Source organism: Nerophis lumbriciformis, linkage group LG07, assembly GCF_033978685.3.
Source record: "Nerophis lumbriciformis linkage group LG07, RoL_Nlum_v2.1, whole genome shotgun sequence".
Lineage (NCBI taxonomy): Eukaryota > Metazoa > Chordata > Actinopteri > Syngnathiformes > Syngnathidae > Nerophis > Nerophis lumbriciformis.
The window spans coordinates 12,212,501-12,236,417 of NC_084554.2; the positions used below are offsets into that span (position 1 = coordinate 12,212,501).

Below are 23,917 nucleotides of genomic sequence, written 5' to 3' on the forward strand. Positions count from 1 at the left end.
CCACTCGCTCATCTTTTCTTCACCCATCCCTTCGAGTTAGCTTTTATGATGACGCCGGCTGGAAAGGTCTCTTTTGGCAAGGTCTTCCTTTTGAATATCACCATGGGTGGAAGTTTCTGGCCATTAGCATGGCAAGCTAGAACCACAGTGAAGGATGACTTCTCATTCCCTGTGGTGCGAATATTCACCGTACGTGCTCCCGTTGTATCCACAGTGCGGTTCACAGGAATATCAAAAGTCAGTGGAACCTCGTCCATGTTGATAATGTTCTCTGGCCGGATCTTTTTTTCAGCTATCTTGTTTTTACAATATGCACGGAAAGTAGCCAGCTTTTCTTGAAAGTCTTTAGGCAGTTGCTGTGAAATAGTAATCCGTGTGCGGATGGAGAGATTGCGTCTTTTCATGAACCGGATCCCTGTCGCTTAGTAGGAGCCATTTTGTGGTCTTTACAGATGTAAACACACAAAGGAAATGAAACGTACGGTAATATCCGCGCGCTTTTTCTTCTTCTACGCGGGCGGGTGGTTGCTTACAGTAGAAGAAGAAGCGCTTCCTGTTCTATGGGGGCGGGTGCTTACCTTGGCGGTTGCTTGCGTAGAAGAAGAAGCACTTCCTCTTCTACGGGGAAAAAAGATGGCGGCTGTTTACCGTAGTTGCGAGACCGAAACTTTATGAAAATGAATCTTAATATTAATCCATATATAAAGCGCACCGGGTTAAAAGCCGCACTGTCAGCTTTTGAGTAAATTTGTGGTGTTTAGGTGCGGCTAATAGTGCGGAAAATACGGTATATATATATATATATATATATATATATATATATATATATATATATATATATATATATATGTATGTATGTATATATATATATATGTATGTATATATATATATATATATATATATATATATATATATATATATATATATATATTATACTTGTGTGTATATGTGTATGTTATTTTAAACCACTAATGCTAAAGTAAGCTAGCTAGAGATGTTATATTTTTTGGTTTCAAAAATGTAACCGAGCAAATTGTAAACAGCCGTTTGAATGACAGTGGCAACCTTGCACAAATTAACAATCGTAGCGACTCCAACTAGATATGACAATATTTCACAAAGTCATAGAAATAGCAGTAATACAGCAGAATATTGCTGTATCACGGAGTGAGTACTCCCCAATGTTGAACACAATCCATATCGAAACAATTTCTGCCTTGGCTTGTTTACAAATGTTGTGTTATGTAACCTCATCCGGAAGAAGCGTAGTCTTAAAGCTAGTAAACTGATAAAAAGTAGTAAGATTTGATGTCATTTGTTTGAACGGTTTGTCAACACATGGTATTACGCACTTATGTCAAATGTATATATTCTTGCTTGGCTAATTGTGTGGTTGTTTTTTTTCCCCATCCCTCTCCACATACCATCAGTCCCCTCGGATGCCTCTCCTTCTTCTTCCCCATCAACAGCCACTGTACTCCCAGCACCACCACCACCCCTCCCGGCCAAGAGGACCTTCCCCCTTTCAGGAGCACGGACGGCCACATGGCCAGCAGCCCCTCCAACCTCTTATCCCACCACACATGACTCACCGCTCGCCACCTATGCAGCCCCAGATGGAGCCACCCTCACGACTGATAGGCTCCCCGCCACCCAGTTTCCCTCATCATCATAACCACCAGCAGCAGCAGCAGCAGCAGCAGCAGCAGCCACCTCAACAACCCAAAAACATCCACATCAACCCCCACTTTAGAGGCTCAGCACCATCGTCTGTGCCAGGTTGGTGAATGTACACTGGAAAACTTAACAATGCTTATCATGTTCATCTGGGGTCAAAATGTGCATTTAAAGGTGGAATTGCTACCGGAAGATAAATCATCATAAATTGTTCTTCCTTCCATAGTGCCGCAAGAAGCACCTCATTACATATGACTACATTTATAGCTCAAGCAACCCAATCTCCCCTTATTATATCCACCTGATGCCCCAGGCCCTCTATCATTTTGCATTGTAAATGGACCCAACTGGATCAGCACATGTTTTTTTTATAGTTGATCCTATCAATTTAAATCTATTTTTTCCTTCCACTGTTCTGACAAGGTGTCTGAATTAGAATGTCATTTTGTCGTCTGGCTGAATACTAAGTAAATGTCTGCCACTAATAGGTTCATCCTTCAGATTTTTATTTCGACTGTTGACATCAACATTTTATTGCTGTCCATGGCCGAGATTGAAATTGATCTTGCGTGTGTGCACATCGGGGCTTTTTTAAATCTGTGAAGAGGAGTTGTCTTCAGTTGTGATTGAATGTTGTCTAATTTTCTATGGATGACATTCTAGCAGTGTGAGTCTTAACCTAACGATTGAATTTGATTCGAATTCTTGGGGTGACAAATCGAAATGTCAAATTCAGAATCAATGCTCTTTTAGTAACAAAGGGTGCCAGTTCCAGGATTACCGCATATTTTGGACTATAAGGCGCACCTAAAATCCGTTTTTTTTCCTCAAAACTCGACAGGGCGCCTTATAACCCGGTGTGCCTAATGTACAGAATAATTCTAGTTTTGCTTACCGACCTCGAAGCTATTTTATTTAGTACATGGTGAAATGATAAGTGTGACCAGTAGATGGCAGTCAAACATAAGAGATACGTGCAGACTGCAATATAATGGCAGTCACACACAAGAGATATGTGTAGACTGCAATATGACTCAAGTAAACAACACCAGCATTTTATATGTTCCATTGAAAATATAGAACATTACACACGGTTCTCAAAAATCTAAATATTTTAGTACGACTTTGGTAAGCTATGAAGCCGCACCGTTTGATGGATTGTACTGTGCATCGACGTCCCACTGGGGTGAGTTTTTCCTTGCCCTTATGTGGGCTTTGTACCGAGGATGTCGTTGTGGCTTGTGCAGCCCTATGAAACACTTGTGATTTAGGGCTATATAAATAAACATTGATTGATTGATAAATCCGATGAAATCTTATACGTCTAGTCTCTTACGTGAATTAGCTAAATAATATTATTTGATATTTTACGGTAATGTGTTAATAATATCACACATAAGTCGCCCCTGAGTATAAGTCGCACCCCCGGCCAAACTATGAAAAAAACTGCAACCTATTGTCCGAAAAATACGGTATGTATGTATGTATGTATATAAGGCTGACCGTATTTCTTTCTCCTTCAATGCATACTAACATTAGCAGGACACTTTGCTGGAATAATACACTACGCAGGCTGCTAGCTCACAAACAGTACACACTGAGTAAGCTTGAAGAAATGGCTTGAAAGTAATTATTAAACATTTTGGATAGATATAGACTCGTAATACATAAGAATTACGATTTGGATGTCAATCTAATTTTGCCGACACCCCTACTGCTTACCACAGTATCAGTTCCTTTACATGCTGTGAGCAAATCACTTTTTTTTTATTTTGTCGTTAGAGTTTTTCTTATCTTTTAATTTCTTTACACCGCTTTTTCATTTTTTCTTGCATTCTCCATTTTCTGTTTTTTCCCCCCCTGTACTACTCTAGTGTTGTTGTTTCTCTTTTTACCACCCCATCCTAACCCCTCTCATCGACTGCCCATCATCATTAGAGATGATTGGACGAGTGGGCGGGATTCCTGGGCCTCTGTAGCTTCTCATATAGGACATTTGGCTTGGTAGTCTTGACAGACAAGCCACTGACTGGGCCAATCAATCGTCACCTTGTGTCTGCAGCAGCATGTCCCCGGGCCGGCCGGGGAGAGTTAGTGTTGTTGTTACCAAGGCAAAGCGCAGCAATTAATAAATAAACAAGGTCCATTATTGATCTGCCTGACTCCTGATGGCCAGTCCACCCCTGCTGATATTACATGAACATAGTCTTTAACGGTTTGCATTGCTTTCAAATGGCATTTTCTAATGCTCCCCTCCTTGTACCACCTTCTCCCTGCCTATTGCTCCTCATGTTAATTTTTCCTCCCCATCCCCCGCTATACCCCCCTCTTCTTTGCCTCCCCCACCTCTCTTTCATTGCAGTGCCCTTGATGCCTCCTGCTCCGAGCCAGCCTAGACCTGCTGTGGGCCCTCAAAGGTTCCCGGTGAGTAGCAGCTCCTCCTCTGCCTTCAGTTTGCCTCACACTCACTCCTCCGACTACACACTAGTGGCTAGCGACCTTTCTTGTGTGAAAAGCAAGTATCATTAAAGCAATTAGACCGCCCGCCGCGGCCCAAACACTGTTCAAGCCAATTTGTAAGCACTGATACGAGCTGCGCTGCACAACTGGAGAGGCGCGATAGAGGCTTTAGACGGTCGCGGCTGCGGTTAGCAACTGGTCATGGATGGGCTGGGGCTCATTCCAACACATAATGGAATTGTGAAGTCCGGTTACACTACCAGTTGCAATTTCCCGTCCAGAAGTGTGCGTGTCCCAAAAGGCGTGGAGACTGTTTTGAGTGGTAGTTGAGTTAATGAAACATGCTGGTATTTTCATGGAGATGAGGATTGGCCTCGCGCCATTTTGCACCATGTATTCCAAAGCGGAAATTGACTCCAGAGAAAGGGAATCTTAAGTCTTTCATTTCCAAAGTCTCTTTATATCACTATCAAATGATCCAACCAAAGGATGACAGAAATGCTGTTAAAGTGTTTATTTTTCTAGGAGGAAAAATATTGCCCTCGAGTTGTGAAAGAACGATTTCCAGGAATGAAGTCACGCTTGTTGTTACTCCAAGTCACTTTTGAAATGGCATTTTATTAGAAGGGTGCTGTGCGATATTGCTATTGTTTGTATTCCGACACCTGACTTCTTCCCGGAAGTGAAAACCAGTGGTGGTCAACCCAGCCAAGATGGCTGTTGTACAGCAAGCGGGGTGCGAACTATCGGAGTACAAAAGAGGCTAAAGTCTTGCTGCAAAAATGCAATCTATGCTATAGTATCTATCCCTATACCTGAACTTCCACCATTGTAACTGAGCTACTGTGTTGAACAATTTCCCTTGTAGATCATTAAAGTTTGTCTAAGTCTAAGTCTATACTTTATTTTAAAAAAAAGGTTTGTGGAGTGATCCCAAGAATTATATGTCGGTCGCCTTCCCAGACATATGGAACTATTGTTCTCCAGACATCTTTCTACACGACAAAACAGATGGAAAAGCACGGAGGTCTACAACTTCTTTGTGTGTGGCTGGGTCATGGAAATTGGTATCAAGACTTCTCGGATTAATATGCATCGTTTTTGCTCGGATAAGGTTGCATTTCATGATTTAACTTTGCGTCTACTGCCATGTTTGTTGCTGTTGCACGCGCCTTTTACGAGTAGTGTTTTTCCACGTCTTCATCAAAATATAACCATAGATGTCAACATTGTGTATGTGCTGAAAGATTTATTTGTGATTGCTGCCTTTGGTAAAAACTCCACTCTTTTAGGTTTTGCTCACATTTGCTTTCTTTTATACCCGCCGAGATGGTGCTTTTCGAAACACTTTTAGCAAACGTGTTTAATACAAATAATATCAACATAATACTTAAATGGGAATTAATAAATGTTAAAAGTATATCAAACAAACCTTTAACGAAGTGATCAATGCAAATTCATGCATTCTTCGACTTTGCTCCCTTGGACTGGAGTTTTAGCTGCATGCTTTTCTCCTCTTTGTTTCATAAAATCTTGCACTCTTCCGCCCTTTTTAATGACATCTCCAGGAACTCTAAAGAAACGTTTATCCTTTTCGCGATTTGAACGAAAAACAAGTGAAAACAACACAAGCATAGGGCATTTTTTCTTCGAAAATGGCATCTGGAACCCATTAAGAACTGAGGGAGCTTGACCACCACGTGTATTTAATGGACAAGACGTGAGCCGGACGTGACGTCGGTAAAATCCAAGCAATATATACAGTTGTATGAAATATAAAGGTCTGTCATATGATTTAATTCCTGATTGTTTCTATTGTAATTTTACATATGGGTTACAGCTAATGAAATGGGAGCAACTCTGCTGCTTTGTGTTAGCATTTTTTATCACTTAAAATAATTTTATGGCAAGAGTCGTCGGGAGCAGGGGTGCACAGAGGTAGAGCACAATGGAAGCTAAACCAACAAAACCCAAAGAGGAATTGGTGCCAAAAAGAGTAAAAGGGAACTCCTTTGTTTGGATTTAAAAAGTCTAGGCTACACATGCCGCCAACGAGTCGTTATTTCTACAACTTGACAAGCACGGTATGAAGAACAAACAGTAAAGAGACGGTATTAAAATGCAACAAAATACCAAAATTACAACAACAAAAAACACAGTGACACACCAAACGAACCTAACAGATTCGTTGTCCAAAGGGTTTTCTTCTTCCAAACTTTCCAGCAGGGCCAAATACAGCACCATTGAAGGATGCTTAGGAGGGACCCCTTGGATACATTTTGTACATTAAAAATAATAATAATAAAAATAATAAACAAATGTGCAAAAACAACTACAAAACATCCACATCTTAGCATTTTGTTAGGTATCAAATAAAATGAGTGTAATATCTGATTTAACCCCATTGGGATCTTATTAGCTAATATTATTATTCCGCCAGCTAAAGCCCCTTTGAAGGCTTACTATAGTCTTGCAAGAAATTTGTACAAATGTTCATCACGACAGGACGCACAGAAATCGTCAAAAAGCATAAACAGTAAGAACCACAGGTTGTCGACCATTTTGGTTGTCAAGTCCCATTTTATGGGGTATTTGGGCTTGTTCCGTTTTTTTCTTAGTTTTTTCTGTAATGTTGTGATCCGAAACATGTTGTTTTTTTACTGTTAAATGTGTTGCAGGGCAATAAAAAATAAGCTCCAAGGCCGTAAATGGCACCCGGGCCGCACTTTGGAAGCCCCTGGCCTGGTCTATGACAAGCAGTCCCACAGACAATGAGAAATTACGTATTCCATCTCTAAATTCATATGTGTAGACATCACCTAAGTCTACACTGTGGAAAAAGAATTGTTGGCACTAACGATACTTTTTATTGTTTTTAATGGTCATGTTCTTTTTCTGTATAACATGTGTTCTATAAATACGAGGAGAATAGATAGTCCAAATTGAATGCCAATTTCTGTCGGTGTATGTATAATTTTTAGAAAAAATACTATATGGAGTGATAAAAATTATCGGGATACATATTTGTGTTCATATCGCACAGCACTAGGAGACAATTTTACACTCAAGCCTATATTAGTCAATATGTATGCTGCTTTATTATTTACTTCCTGTCCAACCACCTCATTCTTTTGCATTTCCCCACTGCTCTGTGTTTGTGTAGTATTGAAGCTGTTCTCACTTTCTAATCTGGCATTGTTGGTAGCGTTGCCATGGTTTACAGAAACTGGTTTGATGAAGAGCACACCATTGAAATTTTCCGGCTGCCAATCGCATTTCTTCTGTGGCTGCCAAGGACACCATTTATAATCACAGACAATTGTTAAAGGCCTAAATTAAGGAATGGGTGTCATAGACTCCACAATTAATTATATTGCACTGAATTTGAAATTTTTCCTCTGCTATCATTACATTTCCCCAAAGTGGAATATCTTTAAAAATTATTGAACTATGCCAACATGTACTTTTTAATCATTTCACAGACAATTTGTGTCTGTGAAAGGAGTCAGAATAGTGTTCAAACCAAATTTACAAATCTCCATTGCATACGTTAAATCTCTGATTATGATTACCGGTAGTCTTGGTTATCCCTTAGTATCACAGGCGGATTGAACAGCCAATAGCCTGTTTGTGAAGGATTAGAATGGAGAGGATGAGCCGTGCTATTAGTGAGCTGCTGCATTGTGAAAACCTGACTGCCTGACCTTTTCAAATACTTTGACAGCTCTCCCAGAGTGATCCCCCTGTTTTTCTTAAGCCCCTTTGATTAACTTTCTGTTAAGCAAGTTTTGGGGACTCGTGGTGCCTCTGAGCTTTCTAACGCCTCCCTAAACACGGCCATGCGGTGGTGGAATAAAGGTGGATTAAGCCTCGATAGCATCTTAAGTAATTTACAATAGGCCTGGAGGAGGCAAGCATCCCGTTTGTGGTCGTGCCACATGTTGAGTAGCAGGTACATTTTTCAACAGATTACATTTTTAAAAGAACAATGAAGACAGTTATGAGAGGTAATTGAATACCAATGAGGGATTAAAAGGTTATTCTCCATTTTTTCAAAGGAAGATAGATGCTGAACATACAATAAGTTTGAAACAATGATGAGGGCACTGATACCCTCCTGAAAGCCTCTTGCCACATTAGCCTCGACTTTCAGAAGGTTTATCTGCAAAGCCCAACTATTATTAATATTGATTAGCTCTCAAGTTCACACTGATTGCAGTCATGAATATTAGCATCCATACTAATGTTCTATTATGTATTTTGCATTAGCTCATTTTCTTTGTGATTATCCAGTTTGTTATATGGTCCTGAATGTGTTCCTTTCTAAGGGACCGGGGGACTTCCATCAGCACATGCCAAATAATTTTGGTCAGACTCAGCGCCCGCCTCATCTCATGGAGCCCTTCAGGAATCAGCCTCATCAAGGCCCTCAGGACAGAGAGCCCCTCTTTATTGGAGGTGAGGTCACAATACTCTCCCGTCTTTCAGTCCCTCAACGATTTGGTACTCTTTTTGAAATGTGACGGGGCTTTTTTTTTATTTTCATTAACTTTGAATCATCTGGCGATTTTATGGATTTGTTATCAACGTTTTAAGTGTTCCTTGAAACCTTAACCTCAAAAAGCTCAGGAATTCAACAAACATTGGGAGACAAATGCATTTTTGATGTTTTATAGCCCACAGACTTTGAAGTAGATACGAGATTGCAATAAAAACACATCCTCGGAGCTCATTGTCAAATCACTGTAGTGTTTTAATTAATCATAACTAGTAGCAGTAATGGTTACTTGTAATAATAGAAAGAAACACCACCAAAGGCTTCCTTTTTTCCGCTGTCTGCTCTGTCGTCCACAAGTTGCACACATTCTATGTGTATGTTCTACAATTGTAACGTGTCTTAAACATTTATTTAGGTTTAAACACATTTACTCCGACACGTTAAGAGCATTTGTGAACTGTTGAGAACGATCTATAGCGCCCATTTTTGTTGGTAAATAAGAGACAATGAGAGATTATCATTACCCTTCAACATCTCTCATGTAAATGCTGCTTCTCTGCTAGCATTGCAAATGATAATCTGTTTTCAATTGTTTTAGCCTGGATAAAAAATGTTAAATATACAGTAAAGGGCAAACGTTTGGACACGCCTTCTCATTCAATGCGTTTTCTTTATTTTCATGACTATTTACATTGTAGATTGTCACTGAAGGCATCAAAACTATGAATGAACAACTGTGGAGTTATGTACTTAACAAAAAAAAGGTGAAATAACTGAAAACATGTATTATATTCGAGTTTCTTCAAAATAGCCACTCTTTGCTCTGATTACTGCTTTGCACACGCTTGGCATTCACTTGATGAGCTTCAAGAGGTAGTCACCTGAAATGGTTTTCACTTCACTAGTGTGCTTGAAGCTCATTGAGAGAATGCCAAGAGTGTGCAAAGCAGTAATCAGAGCTAAGGGTGGCTATTTTGAAGGAACTCGAATATAATACATGTTTTCAGTTATTTCACCTTTTTTTTTTTGTTAAGTACATTCATAGTTTTGATGCCTTCAGTGACAATCTACAATGTAAATAGTCATGAAAATAAAGAAAACACATTGAATGAGGAGAAGGTGCATCCAAACTTTTGGCCTGTGCTGTATAAATACATGTACCGGTAAACTAGGAAGTGAAGACCGTGAGACTTGCTAAATGTTTATATACGACATTACCACGCAGGCTTCGCACTGTAGTCGGGAACAGGAAGTAGGTCTGCGCTACGTGAAAAGGAACAATTGTGCCGTTTGAGCAATAAAGAGTTGATCTATTGTCTATGGTCCTGCTTTGTCTACACAAAAAATAAACAAGTTTTGATTTGGCGGGAAAGTTGCGGGCATTGGACAAAATTGGGATTGGTTGAATTAGTGTGAGATTGTGAATTATTAGAGGTCCTTTATATTGTACACATTACATCTGCTTTGTGGGGCTCCTCCATTCGCTTCACATGAGATTCACTCATTGTAAATAAAAATGGTTAAATTGTGTAAATATATTAATTTGAATGAGTTGTGGAAATGAATATATGTAATATTTTTTATGCAGAACAGAATGCAGTGGTTGTTAACCATCAACTTTATTCTGTTTCCAGCTTTTTTATTTTTGCCCTCACACAGACATATACCTGCAGGGAGTTACTGAAGGTTAAAAACTGACATCCCTGTGTTGTTGTTTTTTTCCTTGTCATGCGGCTCCAGAACACACCGATCCAGCATGCTTTCCGGGGCAGCACATGTTTGATCACCTGGGCCCCAACCCGCTGATGAACACCAATCTGCATCAGCAGCAGCAGCACATACCCGGTCAGGGACACATAAGCTTCGGCCCACCAGGTCCTGCATTTGGCCAGCCGGGCCAGGGCCCACCAGGACTGTTTCCGAGGGAACCGCTAAGACCGGGCCTACCTTCTCCCCAAGGTCACCAGGGGATGGTCGCCTTGAATCAACAAGGACCTCCTCCCAACCAGCCCAGGCCCTTCATGAGCCCTCGTCAACCCTTCACCCAGCAGGGGAACATTTTCCCCCCACCACAGGCCCAGTTTGGGATGCAGGTACAACGGAGTGTAATTGCTTTTTAGTCTTTGTTCGTGTCTGCTATGCTAGGAGTTATCTTGACAACTGTATGCATCATTCTTCCAATATTTCCTGCTCCATTTCTAGTAAAACAGTTGAACAATTTGGTGTTCAGTGGATTTGTAATGTTTATTGATTTTGCTCCTGTTTATGTAAGTGAAGGCAACAGTGATTGCTATACCAGGGTACTGGTTGCATGAATAAACAACTCCAGTAATGATATTCAGTGCTAGTGAGGCATAGCGAAAGACTCTTGCCAATTTGCAGTCCCATGTTTTGTGGTGAGCTGAAGACAAGAGCGCCCTCTAGTGATTTTACACAGACAGGTGCACAGTAGCGATGAAAGAAATGTGTAACCCCCTTTCACTGCTTTAAAAAAGATTATACTGCATTTCAGGGCTTGATCCACAGACCCCCGCTCCCTCAGCCTCCCCATCAGGACCCCCTGCCCACACATCAGCCCATCCACCAACAGCATCATAGGCAGGAGCTACTACACCAGCAGCCGCCACAACAGCTAAATCTCAACGAGCCTCCCCAATTGCTGCATCATGGACAGAATCTCTTTCATGCGCAGCATGGCAGTCCGAGACAGGGGAGTCCCCGCCTTCAAAATCTCCAACAGCGCAACATGTCCAATAGACAAAGAATGGTGAGATGCTCTCAGATCTCATTAATTGACCATCAACTCTGAATCATAGCTCTACAGTAACAACTAGGGATGTCCGATAATGGCTTTTTGCCGATATTCCGATATTGTCCAACTCTTTAATTACCGATAACGATATCAACCGATACAGATGTATACAGCCGTGGAATTAACACATTATTATGCCTAATTTGGACAACCAGGTATGGTAAAGATAAGGTCCTTTTTTAAAATATTAATAAAATCAAATAAGATAAATAAATTACAAACATTTTCTTGAATAAAAAAGAAAGTAAAACAATATAAAAACAGTTACATAGAAACTAGTAATTAATGAAAATGAGTAAAATTAACTGTTAAAGGTTAGTACTATTAGTGGACCAGCAGCACGCACAATCATGTGTGCTTACGGACTGTATCCCTTGCAGACTGTATTGATCTATATTGATATATAATGTAGGAACCAGAATATTAATAACAGAAAGAAACAACCCTTTTGTGTGAATGAGTGTAAATGGGGGAGGGAGTTTTTTTGGTGCACTAATTGTAAGTGTATCTTGTGTTTTTTATGTTGTTTTAATAAAAATAAAAAATAAATTAAAATAAACGATACCGATAATAAAAAAAAAACGATACCGATAATTTGCGATATTACATTTGGAAGCATTTATCAACCGATATTATCAGACATCTCTAGTAACAACAGGATTATTTAATAAAATAACCAAAATACTGAACTTTTTCCCCCACCCTTTCTACAGAACAAACCTGTTTCCAAGCAAATGCAAATGCATCCTCAGCGCAACAGCAACCTACGGGAGCTCCCTGTAGCACCTGGCAACACAAACATGAACAGCTCCCGCCCCACCGGCTCCCTTGCCACTAACGTCAGGCCTGTTGCCAAGGCAACACAGGGGGTGCGTCCCATGCAACATGCTCACACCGTGCCTGGCAATGGCAGAGGAAGAGGCCAGGTCATTGCCAAGACTCCCTCACAGCCTGGGGCCATAGGCAGGACTGTGGTTTGCAAAGAAGTCCCAAGCAGCACAGCACCACAGGTCAGCTTTCTTTACTCACAGCGTATTCCCCCCCCTTCTGACTTCCTCTGCCCTTCAATGCAAGAAAAATACACGTTCCATCCAATAGTTGTAGAATCAGTCAAACAAATTTGTGTGCACGAGAGCGACACATTTATTCAAAAACCTACTTCTTTTCTTTGCAAAGACCAGATCAATACTTTGTCTGGCATTCAAACTCTCAATGTCATGCCCCCCTAGTGACTGGAGTCCATTGGTAATTTCTACACCTTTTATCTGTTTTTTTTTTGTACCCCAGGACCCGGATGAGGATGAGGAGACCCGGCTGTACCGTATGAAGATCGAGGAGCAGAAACGCCTCAGGGAGGAGATCCTAAAAAAGAAAGAGTTGAGACGGCAGATGCAAGCCGGCGTCAGGAAGAAGGAGCTCCTGGACCGGATCAACACCCAAACGCTAACCCAAAGCCTGGCTCCTTCGCAGATTCTACCATCTCAACAAAACCAACCAGCGCCCCCCTTAATACAGCACCCAGCGGTACCGCTAACACAACCACAGCAGCCCCAGGAACAAAGACAGCTGCAACAGCAGAGACCAAATACACAGCAATCATTAAATCAACGAAATAATCTTAATCATAGCAACCCCAATGGTGCGGCTCCTATGCTAACGCATCGTCCCGATGTCAAGTCACGCTTGCAAATGCTAAAGGGAAATAACCAGCAACCACAGACTCCCAACCTATGTCCAGACCAGCAGTGGAGACAGCCCCCACAAATCCTACAGCAGCAGCAGCAGAGAAAGCCAGTTGGACTGCAGAATGCAAACAAACCAGGCATTCCTAACCAGTTTGCTCAGGTCCCCCTTCAGAGTATACTTCTGACTCCCCCATTGGGGCCTGGTCAGCCCCAGGCTCAAGGACTTAAACCCGGGGCTAAAAGAACTGTAATGCAGCGGGCCAAGCTTGCTGACAGTGAAGGCCAGCAGGTGCCGCAAAAAGTCAGAGTGGTCAAACTTTCAGGCGGGGTGAGCAAATGTTTTCTTTTTTCATTTTATTTTTAAGTGTGACGTTTATTTGGGCCGTAACCTCAGCAAAAGCCTTTATAGTTATTTGCTAGATTGCTAATAAATTAATTAATGCTAATTAATTAAATCATAATTTGTTGTACTCACTTCAGCCTGCAGCATAATAATGAAGTAGAGGTGGAACTGTTTACAAATCCACATTTCATAGTTTTGTGACACTGTACTTTTGTTCCTTTTAACACCCCAGAATTCCAAACATCCCAATAATACACCAATATCTTTTATCAGTTGTCAAAAAATCCTAATAAATAAAAATGACTCCTAAAGCTTTGACCCTTAAATTAGTATTAACAAAAAAAATTAATTTTTCTAACCTCGTTATATAACTGCATTACAAGCTTAATCAGAGTTTTTTATGTTTAAATCAAAACAATTAATTTATTAATTGAATGCAACAATCCTTAATTTATTGGTGCAATACATCTTTGGAAAAATGTGACCAGTATTTTAAGTCCAAGCTTAATCATTTTCTAATAAATGTTAGGGATGTTCCAATCAGGTGTAGGGCTGCCAATTGCGATACAGATCATCCATGAGTGAGATCGCCCAATACCAATCACATATAAATGTAAATTGTTCAATGTATTTACTGTGAGTGCAATTGACAGTCAAACAATATCAACATAATATTTAAACTAGTTCCTTTATCTTTTAATTCCATCCAATTGTTTGACCAAAAACAAAGTCAAAAGTACACTAAACAAAAGCAGAAACTACTATCTACTACTACTCATTGAAATCCTCTGGTTTTTGCCCTCAGTTCTCCTGAATCATCATTCCCAAAGTTTGTAAACATGAACAAAAAAAACAACAAAAGATTTTGATAAAATAAAAATATTGATCTAATCACTCTTGTAACAGTCATACACTGATACTAGCCTTGGTACTATCGACACCACCAATTTATGAATCGATCTGCTCTCACTATATGTGTCATCTTCTGACCCCGACAATGCTGACACAAAGACTCTTATTAATGTCCTTGTTAATTTTCCCTAGATGGTAGTATTAATTTTATAGTATTTCTTTTATAGACATGAAATGAGAAGGAAAATACATTAATTTCAACGGCAGCAGTTTCAGCTCGTCGACTCAGCAGTGAGGGAGGAGACTTGCCGACACAATGTGTTCAAGAGTGACCACGGATGTACATCTGTCAATCGGCGATGCCACAGATTCCCCTTTGTTTAAAAAAACATACTAAACCTTGCTAATAGAGGCATTCAAAACTCTGTGCAAGCTCACGGCCAAATGTATGAACCTTTTGATTTCACACTTTGGCATTGTTTAACATGAGTATCCAACATTGTAACAACATTTATTTGTCAGAAAATACCTAATTCATCATAGGTCTCATTTAAAGTTTACTAAGCACTTATTTTTTTATGTAGGTTTAAGCTAAAGGGGAACATTATCACAATTTCAGAAGGGTTAAAACCATTAAAAATCAGTTCCCAGTGGCTTATTTTATTTTTCGAAGTTTTTTTCAAAATTTTACCCATCACGCAATATCCCTAAAAAAAAGCTTCAAAGTGCCTGATTTTAACCATCGCTATAAACACCCGTCCATTTTCCTGTGACGTCACATAGTGATGCCAACACAAACAAACATGGCGCATAGAACAGCAAGCTATAGCGACATTAGCTCGGATTCAGACTCGGATTTCAGCGGCTTAAGCGATTCAACAGATTACGCATGTATTGAAACGGATGGTTGTAGTGTGGAGGCAGGTAGCGAAAACGAAATTGAAGAAGAAACTGAAGCTATTGAGCCATATCGGTTTGAACCGTATGCAAGCGAAACCGACGAAAACGACACGACAGCTAGCGACACGGGAAAAAGCGAGGACGAATTCGGCGATCGCCTTCTAACCAACGATTGGTATGTGTTTGTTTGGCATTAAAGGAAACTAACAACTATGAACTAGGTTTACAGCATATGAAATACATTTGGCAACAACATGCACTTTGAGAGTGCAGACAGCCCAATTTTCATCAATTAATATATTCTGTAGACATACCCTCATCCGCTCTCTTTTCCTGAAAGCTGATCTGTCCAGTTTTGGAGTTGATGTCAGCAGGCCAGGGAAGCAAGGGTCGATATTCTTCTCTTGATCATCTTCGGTGGCATAAGGGACGGTGTGAGCCAAGACATCCAGGGGGTTTAGCTCGCTCGTCTGCGGGAACAAACTGCCGCCATTGCTTGCCGTGCTACCGAGGTCCTTTGTGCCTGAATTGCTCACACACTCCGGCAGAATCAATGGGGGTCTGGCGGCAGATTTCTTTGACTTTATCGTTGGAAATGCATCTGCTTTGAGTGTCGCAGGATATCCACACATTCTTGCCATCTCTGTCGTAGCATAGCTTTCGTCGGTAAAGTGTGCGGAACAAACGTCCAATTTCTTGCCACTTTCGCATCTTTGGGCCACTGGTACAACTTGAATCCGTCCCTGTTCGTGTTGTTACACCCTCCGACAACACACCGACGAGGCATGATGTCTCCAAGGTACGGAAAACAGTCGAAAAAACGGAAAATAACAGAGCTGATTTGACTCGGTGTTTGAGAAAATGGCGGATTGCTTCCCGATGTGACGTCACAACGCTCCGAGAGCAAATAATAGAAAGGCGTTTAATTCGCCAAAATTCACCCATTTAGAGTTCGGAAATCAGTTAAAAAAAAAAAAGGTCTTTTTTCTGCAACATCAAGGTATGTATTGACGCTTACTTTGGTCTGGTGATAATGTTCCCCTTTAAGCTATCTTAGCAGCTTGCGTAGCTATTAGCATGCCTGCTCCTAGCTTGCTCTCATTTTGTATGTAACATGTTGAGCGTTGTCCTCTAGTGATAATGTTACCTAGGATACTAATACATAGGTTATTTGTCACGACAGAGGTTATTTTTGTTAATTTAGGGGAACGCCTCTGCACCGTGTATAGAGATATTCTATTATTTTCTAGCTTGTCAGCTAAGGGACTGAGAGTACAAACAACGTACACAATAACACACTTGTGCACTCATACGTATAAACACAGTGATATGAGGCCGATTGCAACCCTCAATTAAGTTAGGGGGGGTGTATATTGTAGCGTCCCGGAAGAGTTAGTGCTGCAAGGGGTTCTGAGTATTTGTTCTGTTGTGTTACTGTGCGGATGTTCTCCCGAAATGTGTTTGTCATTCTTGTTTAGTGTGGGTTCACAGTGTGGCGCATATTTGTAGCAGTGTTAAAGTTGTTTATACGGCCACCCTCAGTGTGACCTGTATGGCTGTTGATCAAGTATGCCTTGCATTCACTTGTGTGTGTGAAAAGCCGTAGATAATATGTGATCGGGCCGGCACGCAAAGGCAGTGCCTTTAAGGTTTATTGGCGCTCTGTACTTCTCCTTACGTCCGTGTACCACTCCGTACAGCGGCATTTTAAAAAGTCATAAATTTTACTTTTTGAAACCGATACCGATAAATTCCGATATTACATTTTAAAGGATTTATCGGCCGATACTATCGGACATCTCTAGTCCCCAGTAAATGAGCTGTTTTCTACCTGGACGTAGACGCCTATGGGGTGCTAACTTTCCAAAGTATTTTAAGGCAGTATATCCCACCCACTTATGGTTTTTATCACGTAATGATATAACTACAATTGGGAACACAAGCTAGCTGGTGATGTATTTGTTAAAACTTTTGTTTGAAAAATGTAACTGAGAGCAAGTTGCAAACAGCTGAGCACCTTTAAAATTATGTTGTTTTTTTTCCAATATTCTTATTTTTATAAACATGTTGTATTGAGTTTATTTGGTGGTGATATGGTAATAACAAATGGAATCATTTCTATGGAAAAATTATCTGAAACTAGAATTTGTGAATGCCCTATGTGCTCGAGCCGCCAAAACGCTGCTACGCGTGAGCGTAACTGAAATGCTTGAATGTCCAGGGTGAGTGGAGTGTGTGGATGTTGGAACGGTTCTAATCGGTTGAGAAATGTGGGATATGGAGAGGTTTGTATATTACCCATTTATTTTCAATGGGAGAACATTTCTGGTAATTCCGGGTAATTCAAGGAATTTTCGGAACCGTGAAACATGCTGGCTTGAATGTCCAGTGTGAGTGGAGTGTGTGGATGTTGGACTGGTTCAAATTAGATGAGAAATGTGGAATATGTCATCGATTGTATATTCCCAATTTATTGTCAACGGGGAGAAAATGACCAGAAAACCAGGAATTTTGGGAAAGGGAAAATATGTTTTGCGTTGTGACCTATGTGTAGAGAACTGTGGGTTGATGGTTGAAAGGTCGATACTGAGTAAAAAATTGCGCAACATTTTGATAATTTTGGGCAGTGTATAACTATAAATACGTCCATTCATTTGAATGGGAATTTCGTGAAAACCGGGAATTTTTGAAAATATAGGTAATACAACAATTTTCCGAGATGGGTTGGTGTTGGGATTTTTCAAAACGGTTGAAAAACGTCAAAGTACTAACAGTTTGAATTTAAATGGGTATTTTGGAATTTCGGGAAAACCGGAAATCTTTACGAAAAAAAATATGGTAGTTTTGTTGTCCCAATTAAGAAGAATGTTTTTTAAGGTGGAATGGTCAAAAACGGTTGAAAAATGTGGATTGGGAAAACTTTCCAACAAGAAGTGAAAATAGGGCTTTGGAAAACCGTGAATTCTGAAAATTCCTGGAATTTCAAAACGGTTGAAAAACTTCGAAATACTGTACTAACAGTTTGAATTTCAATGGGTATTTTGGAATTTCGGGAAAACCGGAAATCTTTACCAAAATAAATATGGTAGTTTTGTTGTCCCAAATAAGAAGAATGTTTTTTAAGGTGGAATTGTCAAAAACGGTTGAAAAATGTGGGCTGTGAAACCTTTCCAAGAAGAAGTGAAAATAGGGCTTTGGAAAACCGTGAATTCTGAAAAATCCTGGAATTTTTTGGAATTTGGAAAGTGTTAGTTTGATTGTCCAAGGTGAATGGAGTGTGTGGATGGTAAAACGGTTCAAATCAGTTGAGAAATGTGAAAATTGTGCAAGTTTGAAAAACGGACCATTCATTTTCAATGGAAAAATTACCCACAAAATTGGTTAATCATTCACACAATCAATGTAAGGGCAGCACGGTGAAACAGGGGTTAGTGCATGTGCCTCACAATACGAAGGTCCTGAGTTCAATCCCGGGCTCGGGATCTTTCTGTGTGGAGTTTGCATGTTCTCCCCGTGACTGCGTGGGTTCCCTCCGGGTAGTCCGGCTTCCTCCCACCTCCAAAGACATGCACCTGGGGATAGGTTGATTGGCAACACAAAGCTGGCCCTACTGTGTGAAAATGAGTGTGAATGTTGTCTGTCTATCTGTGTTGACCTATCTGACTTGTCCAGGGTGTACTCCGCCTTCCGCCCGAATGCAGCTGAGATGGGCTCCAGCACCCCCCGCGACCCCAAAAGGGACAAGCGGTAGAAAATGGATGGGATGGACAATCGATCAAAAGATATCAACCAATACCGATATATACAGTCGTGGAATTAACGCATTATTATGCCTAATTTTGTTGTAATGGCCTGCTGGATGCATTAAATAATGTAACAAGGTTTTCCAAAATAAATCAACTCAAGTTATGGAAAAAAATGCCAACATGGCACTGCCATATTTATTATTGAAGTCAAAAAGTGCATTTTTTTTTTTTACATGCCTCAAAACAGCAGCTTGGAATTTGGGACATGCTCTCCCTGAGAGAGCATGAGGAAGATGAGGTGGGCGGGGTTGGGGGGCTAGGGGGTAGCGGGGGGTGTATATTGTGGCGTTCTGGAAGAGTTAGTGCTGCAAGGGGTTCTGGGTATTTGTTCTGTTGTTTTACGGTGCGGATGTTCTCCCGAAATGTGTTTGTCGTTGTTTGGTGTGGGTTCACAGTGTGGCGCATATTTGTAACAGTGTTAAAGTTGTTTATACGGCCATGTCCCTTGGCAAGTTTCACTGCAATAAGGCGCTTTTGGTAGCCATCCACAAGCTTCTGTCAAGCTTCTGGTGGAATTTTTGACCACTCCTCTTGACAAAATTGGTGCAGTTCAGCTAAATGTGTTGGTTTTCTGACATGGACTTGTTTCTTCAGCATTGTCTACACATTTAAGTCAGGACTTTGGGAAGGCCATTCTAAAACCTTAATTCTAGCCTGATTTAGCCATTCCTTTACCACTTTTGACGTGTGTTTGGTGTCATTGTCCTGTTGGAACACCCAATTGCGCCCAAGACCCAACCTCCGGGCTGATGATTTTAGCTTGTCCTGAAGAATTTGGAGGTAATTCTCATTTTTCATTGTCCCATTTAAAGCACCAGTTCCATTGGCAACAAAACAGGCTCAGAGCATAATACTACCACCGCCATGCTTGACGGTAGTTATGGTGCTCCTGGGATTAAAGGCCTCACCTTTTCTCCTCTAAACATATTGCTGGGTATTGTGGCCAAACAGCTAAATTTTTGTTTCATCTACCCTTGACAAAGCTTTTCTATTTGATGTGATTTGCTAAAATGCCCTGTCTCTATATCTAAAGGTATCTAACCTATGGGAATGATAAGGGGATGTCATTCAGGCCAAATTGATCTGTTCTTTTTGTAAGGTTGGCCGACTGATATTTAAGACCTCGTGTCTTAACGAACACTCAAAACACCACGGCATTCAAGAGAGTAGTATGACATTTATCTCTCATGTTGGGGGCACACGTCCTCACTACTCTTAAAGGTTGACCGTCTTCTTATAAGGGCAGCTTCCAAACAGTGACAGTATAACCCCCGTAAAAGCCCCGAATTAGCACTACAGTGCTACGTTACACTGACATGATAAGTCACTGCTGCACCCTTAATTACCCAGCAATCTTTATTGAATAATCACAAAAGGCAAGCATGTTAAACATTCCGTCTGATGAGACACGAGATGGTGAGATGCGACTGTTTGAAATAAGCCACTTTCCGACTCCCGTCCCGGAGGATCAAGCTGCAGATGAAGATAACTGGGTGTCAGTGCATTAATGGAAACCTGCACCCGGCTATCTGATGTGCTGCATCTTGGAGGGGGGAAACGGACTGGTGGATTGGGATGTGAAAAGGAGGAGAGATGGTCGGGACGGCGGTGGGGGAAAAAAAAAAAGATTCTCTCCCTTTCTCATTGTTCCGCTGTCATCAACGAGAGCTTGACAATGTTATCTCCGCTCTGTCATCCCTCTGTCGCTTTTCCCCATCGAGCCGTCCCTCAGGTGTGAGGCGACAAAGGGATGCCAATCCAAGACCCTTGTAATTAATCTCTCCCGGAAGAAAGGGAGGCGGGGAGGGGAGTGGCATAATACCTGTGTAAGAAAGTTGGCACTTATGTGGATTTGGATTTAAATGGCTTAGGCAAAGTGATAAGAGGCAAACTATATTTTCATCAAGAATAACACAAAGCATCGCAAGACACAAAGGCCTGGGAGGAGGAGGATGAGCCGGGGTAGCAGGGGGGGATGGGGTACACATCCAGCTGCTGTCGTTCCAGTGTAATACAGCTTAGTATTTGACGGGCGCAATCGGCGCTGTGATTTCTATAGGGGGGATTAATCCATTTACTCTCAAGCGGGGACAGGTCGCAGATATCGCTTCTTTTATTCCCCTGTATTGATCTGTCACATGTCTCCACTGAGTCGGGGAGGAGACGACCTTCAATTCCTCCCGACCGAGTTTGAGCTGTGACTTTATTTGATAATGAGACCATCACCTCGTTGACTCGATCGTTATTCAGCAGAGACTCTTTTCTCGGGTCTTACGCTTGTCCACGGCGCCTGACGGAAACAAACGTGGGGTGCAGAAAACAATATGATACGACGATGCACTGTGATTTTATTTTATTTTTTACAATGAATTTGCTATGGTGTGCTAATTGGAACATATCATGGTTTATTTGCCTTGCAGGCGGGAAAGGGAGCGGAGGCCATAAATATCCCAATGCAGCATCAGCAGCAAGGTGTCTGGTTGGAAAACCCTGTGAAGCAAGGCGTCCAAAGGAATGTAACCATGGCAGGACAGCAACAGCAAGGAGCCGGACGAGGGGGCATCGGCCACCTGCAACAGAACAGGGTATAGATAAACTACTTTGTGCTGTCAAGTGAATAAAGAAATGGAGAATGAATTAATCACTTTTGTAATCTCACCCTAAAACAGGCCTGGGTAATTATTTTGACTCGGAGGGGGCCGGTATATCTGATTTTTAGGAACACTAATACAAAACCTCACAATAATGTCTGATTGAATGTTAAAAACGTTATGACAGACCTCCTTAAAAAACGGAATGGAATTTTAAGGTTTTTTTTACTGAATGAGACACCCAAAATGTACATGAAAATAAAGAATGTGGGATTTACAATATTACCTATATAATATAAATATAAAACACTGAATATTGACAACATATGAACATCACACCCCCTCTCCATCGACATATTTTACAATGAAGCGAAACGCAACAAAAATGGAACAAACCCAGCAAAATATAAACGCGAAGGGTAAAACATATTCCCACTTACAATCTGATACATCCATCCATCTTCTTCCGCTTATCCGAGGTCGGGTCGCTGGGGCAGCAGCCTAAGCAGGGAAGCCCAGACTTCCCTCTCCCCAGCCACTTCGTCCAGCTCCTCCCGGGGGATCCCAAGGCGTTCCCAGGCCAGCCGGGAGAGATAGTCTTCCCAACGTGTTCTGAGTCTTCCCTGTGGCCTCCTACCGGTCGGACGTGCCCTAAACACCTCCCAAGGGAGGCGTTCGGGTGGCATCCTGACCAGTTGCCCGAACCACCTCATCTGGCTCCTCCCGATGTTGAGGAGCAGCGGCTTTACTTTGAGCTCCTCCCGGACGACAGAGCTTCTCATCCTATCTCTAAGGGAGAGCCCCGCCACCCGGCGGAGGAAACTCATTTCGGCCGCTTGTACCCGTGATCTTGTCCTTTCGGTCATGACCCAAAGCTCATGACCATAGGTGAGGATGGGAACGTAGATCGACCGGTAAATCGAGAGCTTTGCCTTCCGGCTCAGCTCCTTCTTCACCACAACGGATCGATACAGCGTCCGCATTACTGAAGACGCCGCACCGATCCGCCTGTCGACCTCACGATCCACTCTTCCCTCACTCGTGAACAAGACTCTGAGGTACTTGAATTCCTCCACTTGAGGCAAGATCTCCTCCCCAACCCGGAGATGGCACTCCATCCTTTTCCGGGCGAGAACCATGGACTCAGATTTGGAGGTGCTGATTCTGAATCTGATATATCACCAAGCTTTAAAACTTTGCTGTAAAAATCTCCTTCCGCATCTGTCACTGACACCCGCATTTCAGGCTGGCCGCTCTGCAAACACTCTGTGAAAATGCTCCCCACCCACACTGCTTGGTGCCTCGTCTGAGCTGCTGTGACGTAGATTACCATAGTAACTAGTAAATCGTTCAAAAGTGCAGATTCCAACCATTGAAATACTTGGTATAGTTCAAGACTTAAAGGTCATTTGAAAACATCATTGCACATCATAATGGCAGCTACAGTTTCCATCTTAAAGATCTAAACAAAATGATTTGGGAATGTCTGGTGGGCCATATTGAAAAGCTCAATTTGCCCAGGTCTGCCCTAAAAAATGCTGAGAAATGCCCTCAAATTGAGGTATTTTTCTTTAAATTCATCATATGATTGTGGCAGATTAAAAGACTGATATGTAACCAAAACAGTGGCTTTATAAAGTAATTTATTGTATTTAACAGACTTGAACAGATGCAGCCATTTAATAAATAGGTTCCTAAAAAATAAACATAATAAAACAGTAGAACAATGTATTTGAGCAATACAACAGCAGGTTTTGAACGTTGAACTTGAATGTTGCTTCAGATAATATAGAGTAAATAAAACATACCTCTCAACATGTAATAATAATAATGTCATTGGGCTGAGTGTCATGGCCAATTTCCTAAATTGATTTGATTTAAATTAATAAGTCTCTAAGTCGATTAATCATGATTCGATTCAACCTACACTGGAATATTGAAAATGTCTCTAATCTAAGACAAAATACAAATGTACTTTGTTTTTTTTCGAAAATGGATGGATGGATGTGAGCTATTCTTCTGGAAGTCTTGTTTTGTTAGCGCAGCCAGCAAGGCAATGTTATTTGGAGGCTGAATGGATGATATGCCTTGTGAATCGATAACACTAAAAATGAAAGATATCGATCCATAATTGATCAGTTCGATTATTTTAGCTAGCCTTATCAATATATAAATAAAACCAAAACAATAACTTTTCCCCCCCAATGCTTAGAGGACTTGATGTTGCCATCATTACTGATGACTTTAGTATTTATGCTGACCTCATGCCTATTATTGCCTCTTCAGGGAGGCC

General features: G+C 41.2%; 1 protein-coding gene across 2 annotated transcripts in view; it reads left to right on the forward strand.

Annotated features, from left to right (window-relative positions):
* Window positions 1-23,917, forward strand: part of rbm33a (RNA binding motif protein 33a) — a 64,352-nt gene that overhangs the window by 29,926 nt on the left and 10,509 nt on the right. For both annotated transcript variants that reach the window (XM_061965812.1, XM_061965811.1), the window contains exons 9-16: window positions 1,431-1,779; window positions 4,040-4,101; window positions 8,466-8,595; window positions 10,376-10,728; window positions 11,148-11,402; window positions 12,161-12,457; window positions 12,735-13,460; window positions 21,454-21,618. In XM_061965812.1, coding sequence (XP_061821796.1) covers window positions 1,431-1,779; window positions 4,040-4,101; window positions 8,466-8,595; window positions 10,376-10,728; window positions 11,148-11,402; window positions 12,161-12,457; window positions 12,735-13,460; window positions 21,454-21,618 — 2,337 coding nt within the window. The remainder of the gene's footprint in view (window positions 1-1,430; window positions 1,780-4,039; window positions 4,102-8,465; window positions 8,596-10,375; window positions 10,729-11,147; window positions 11,403-12,160; window positions 12,458-12,734; window positions 13,461-21,453; window positions 21,619-23,917) is intronic.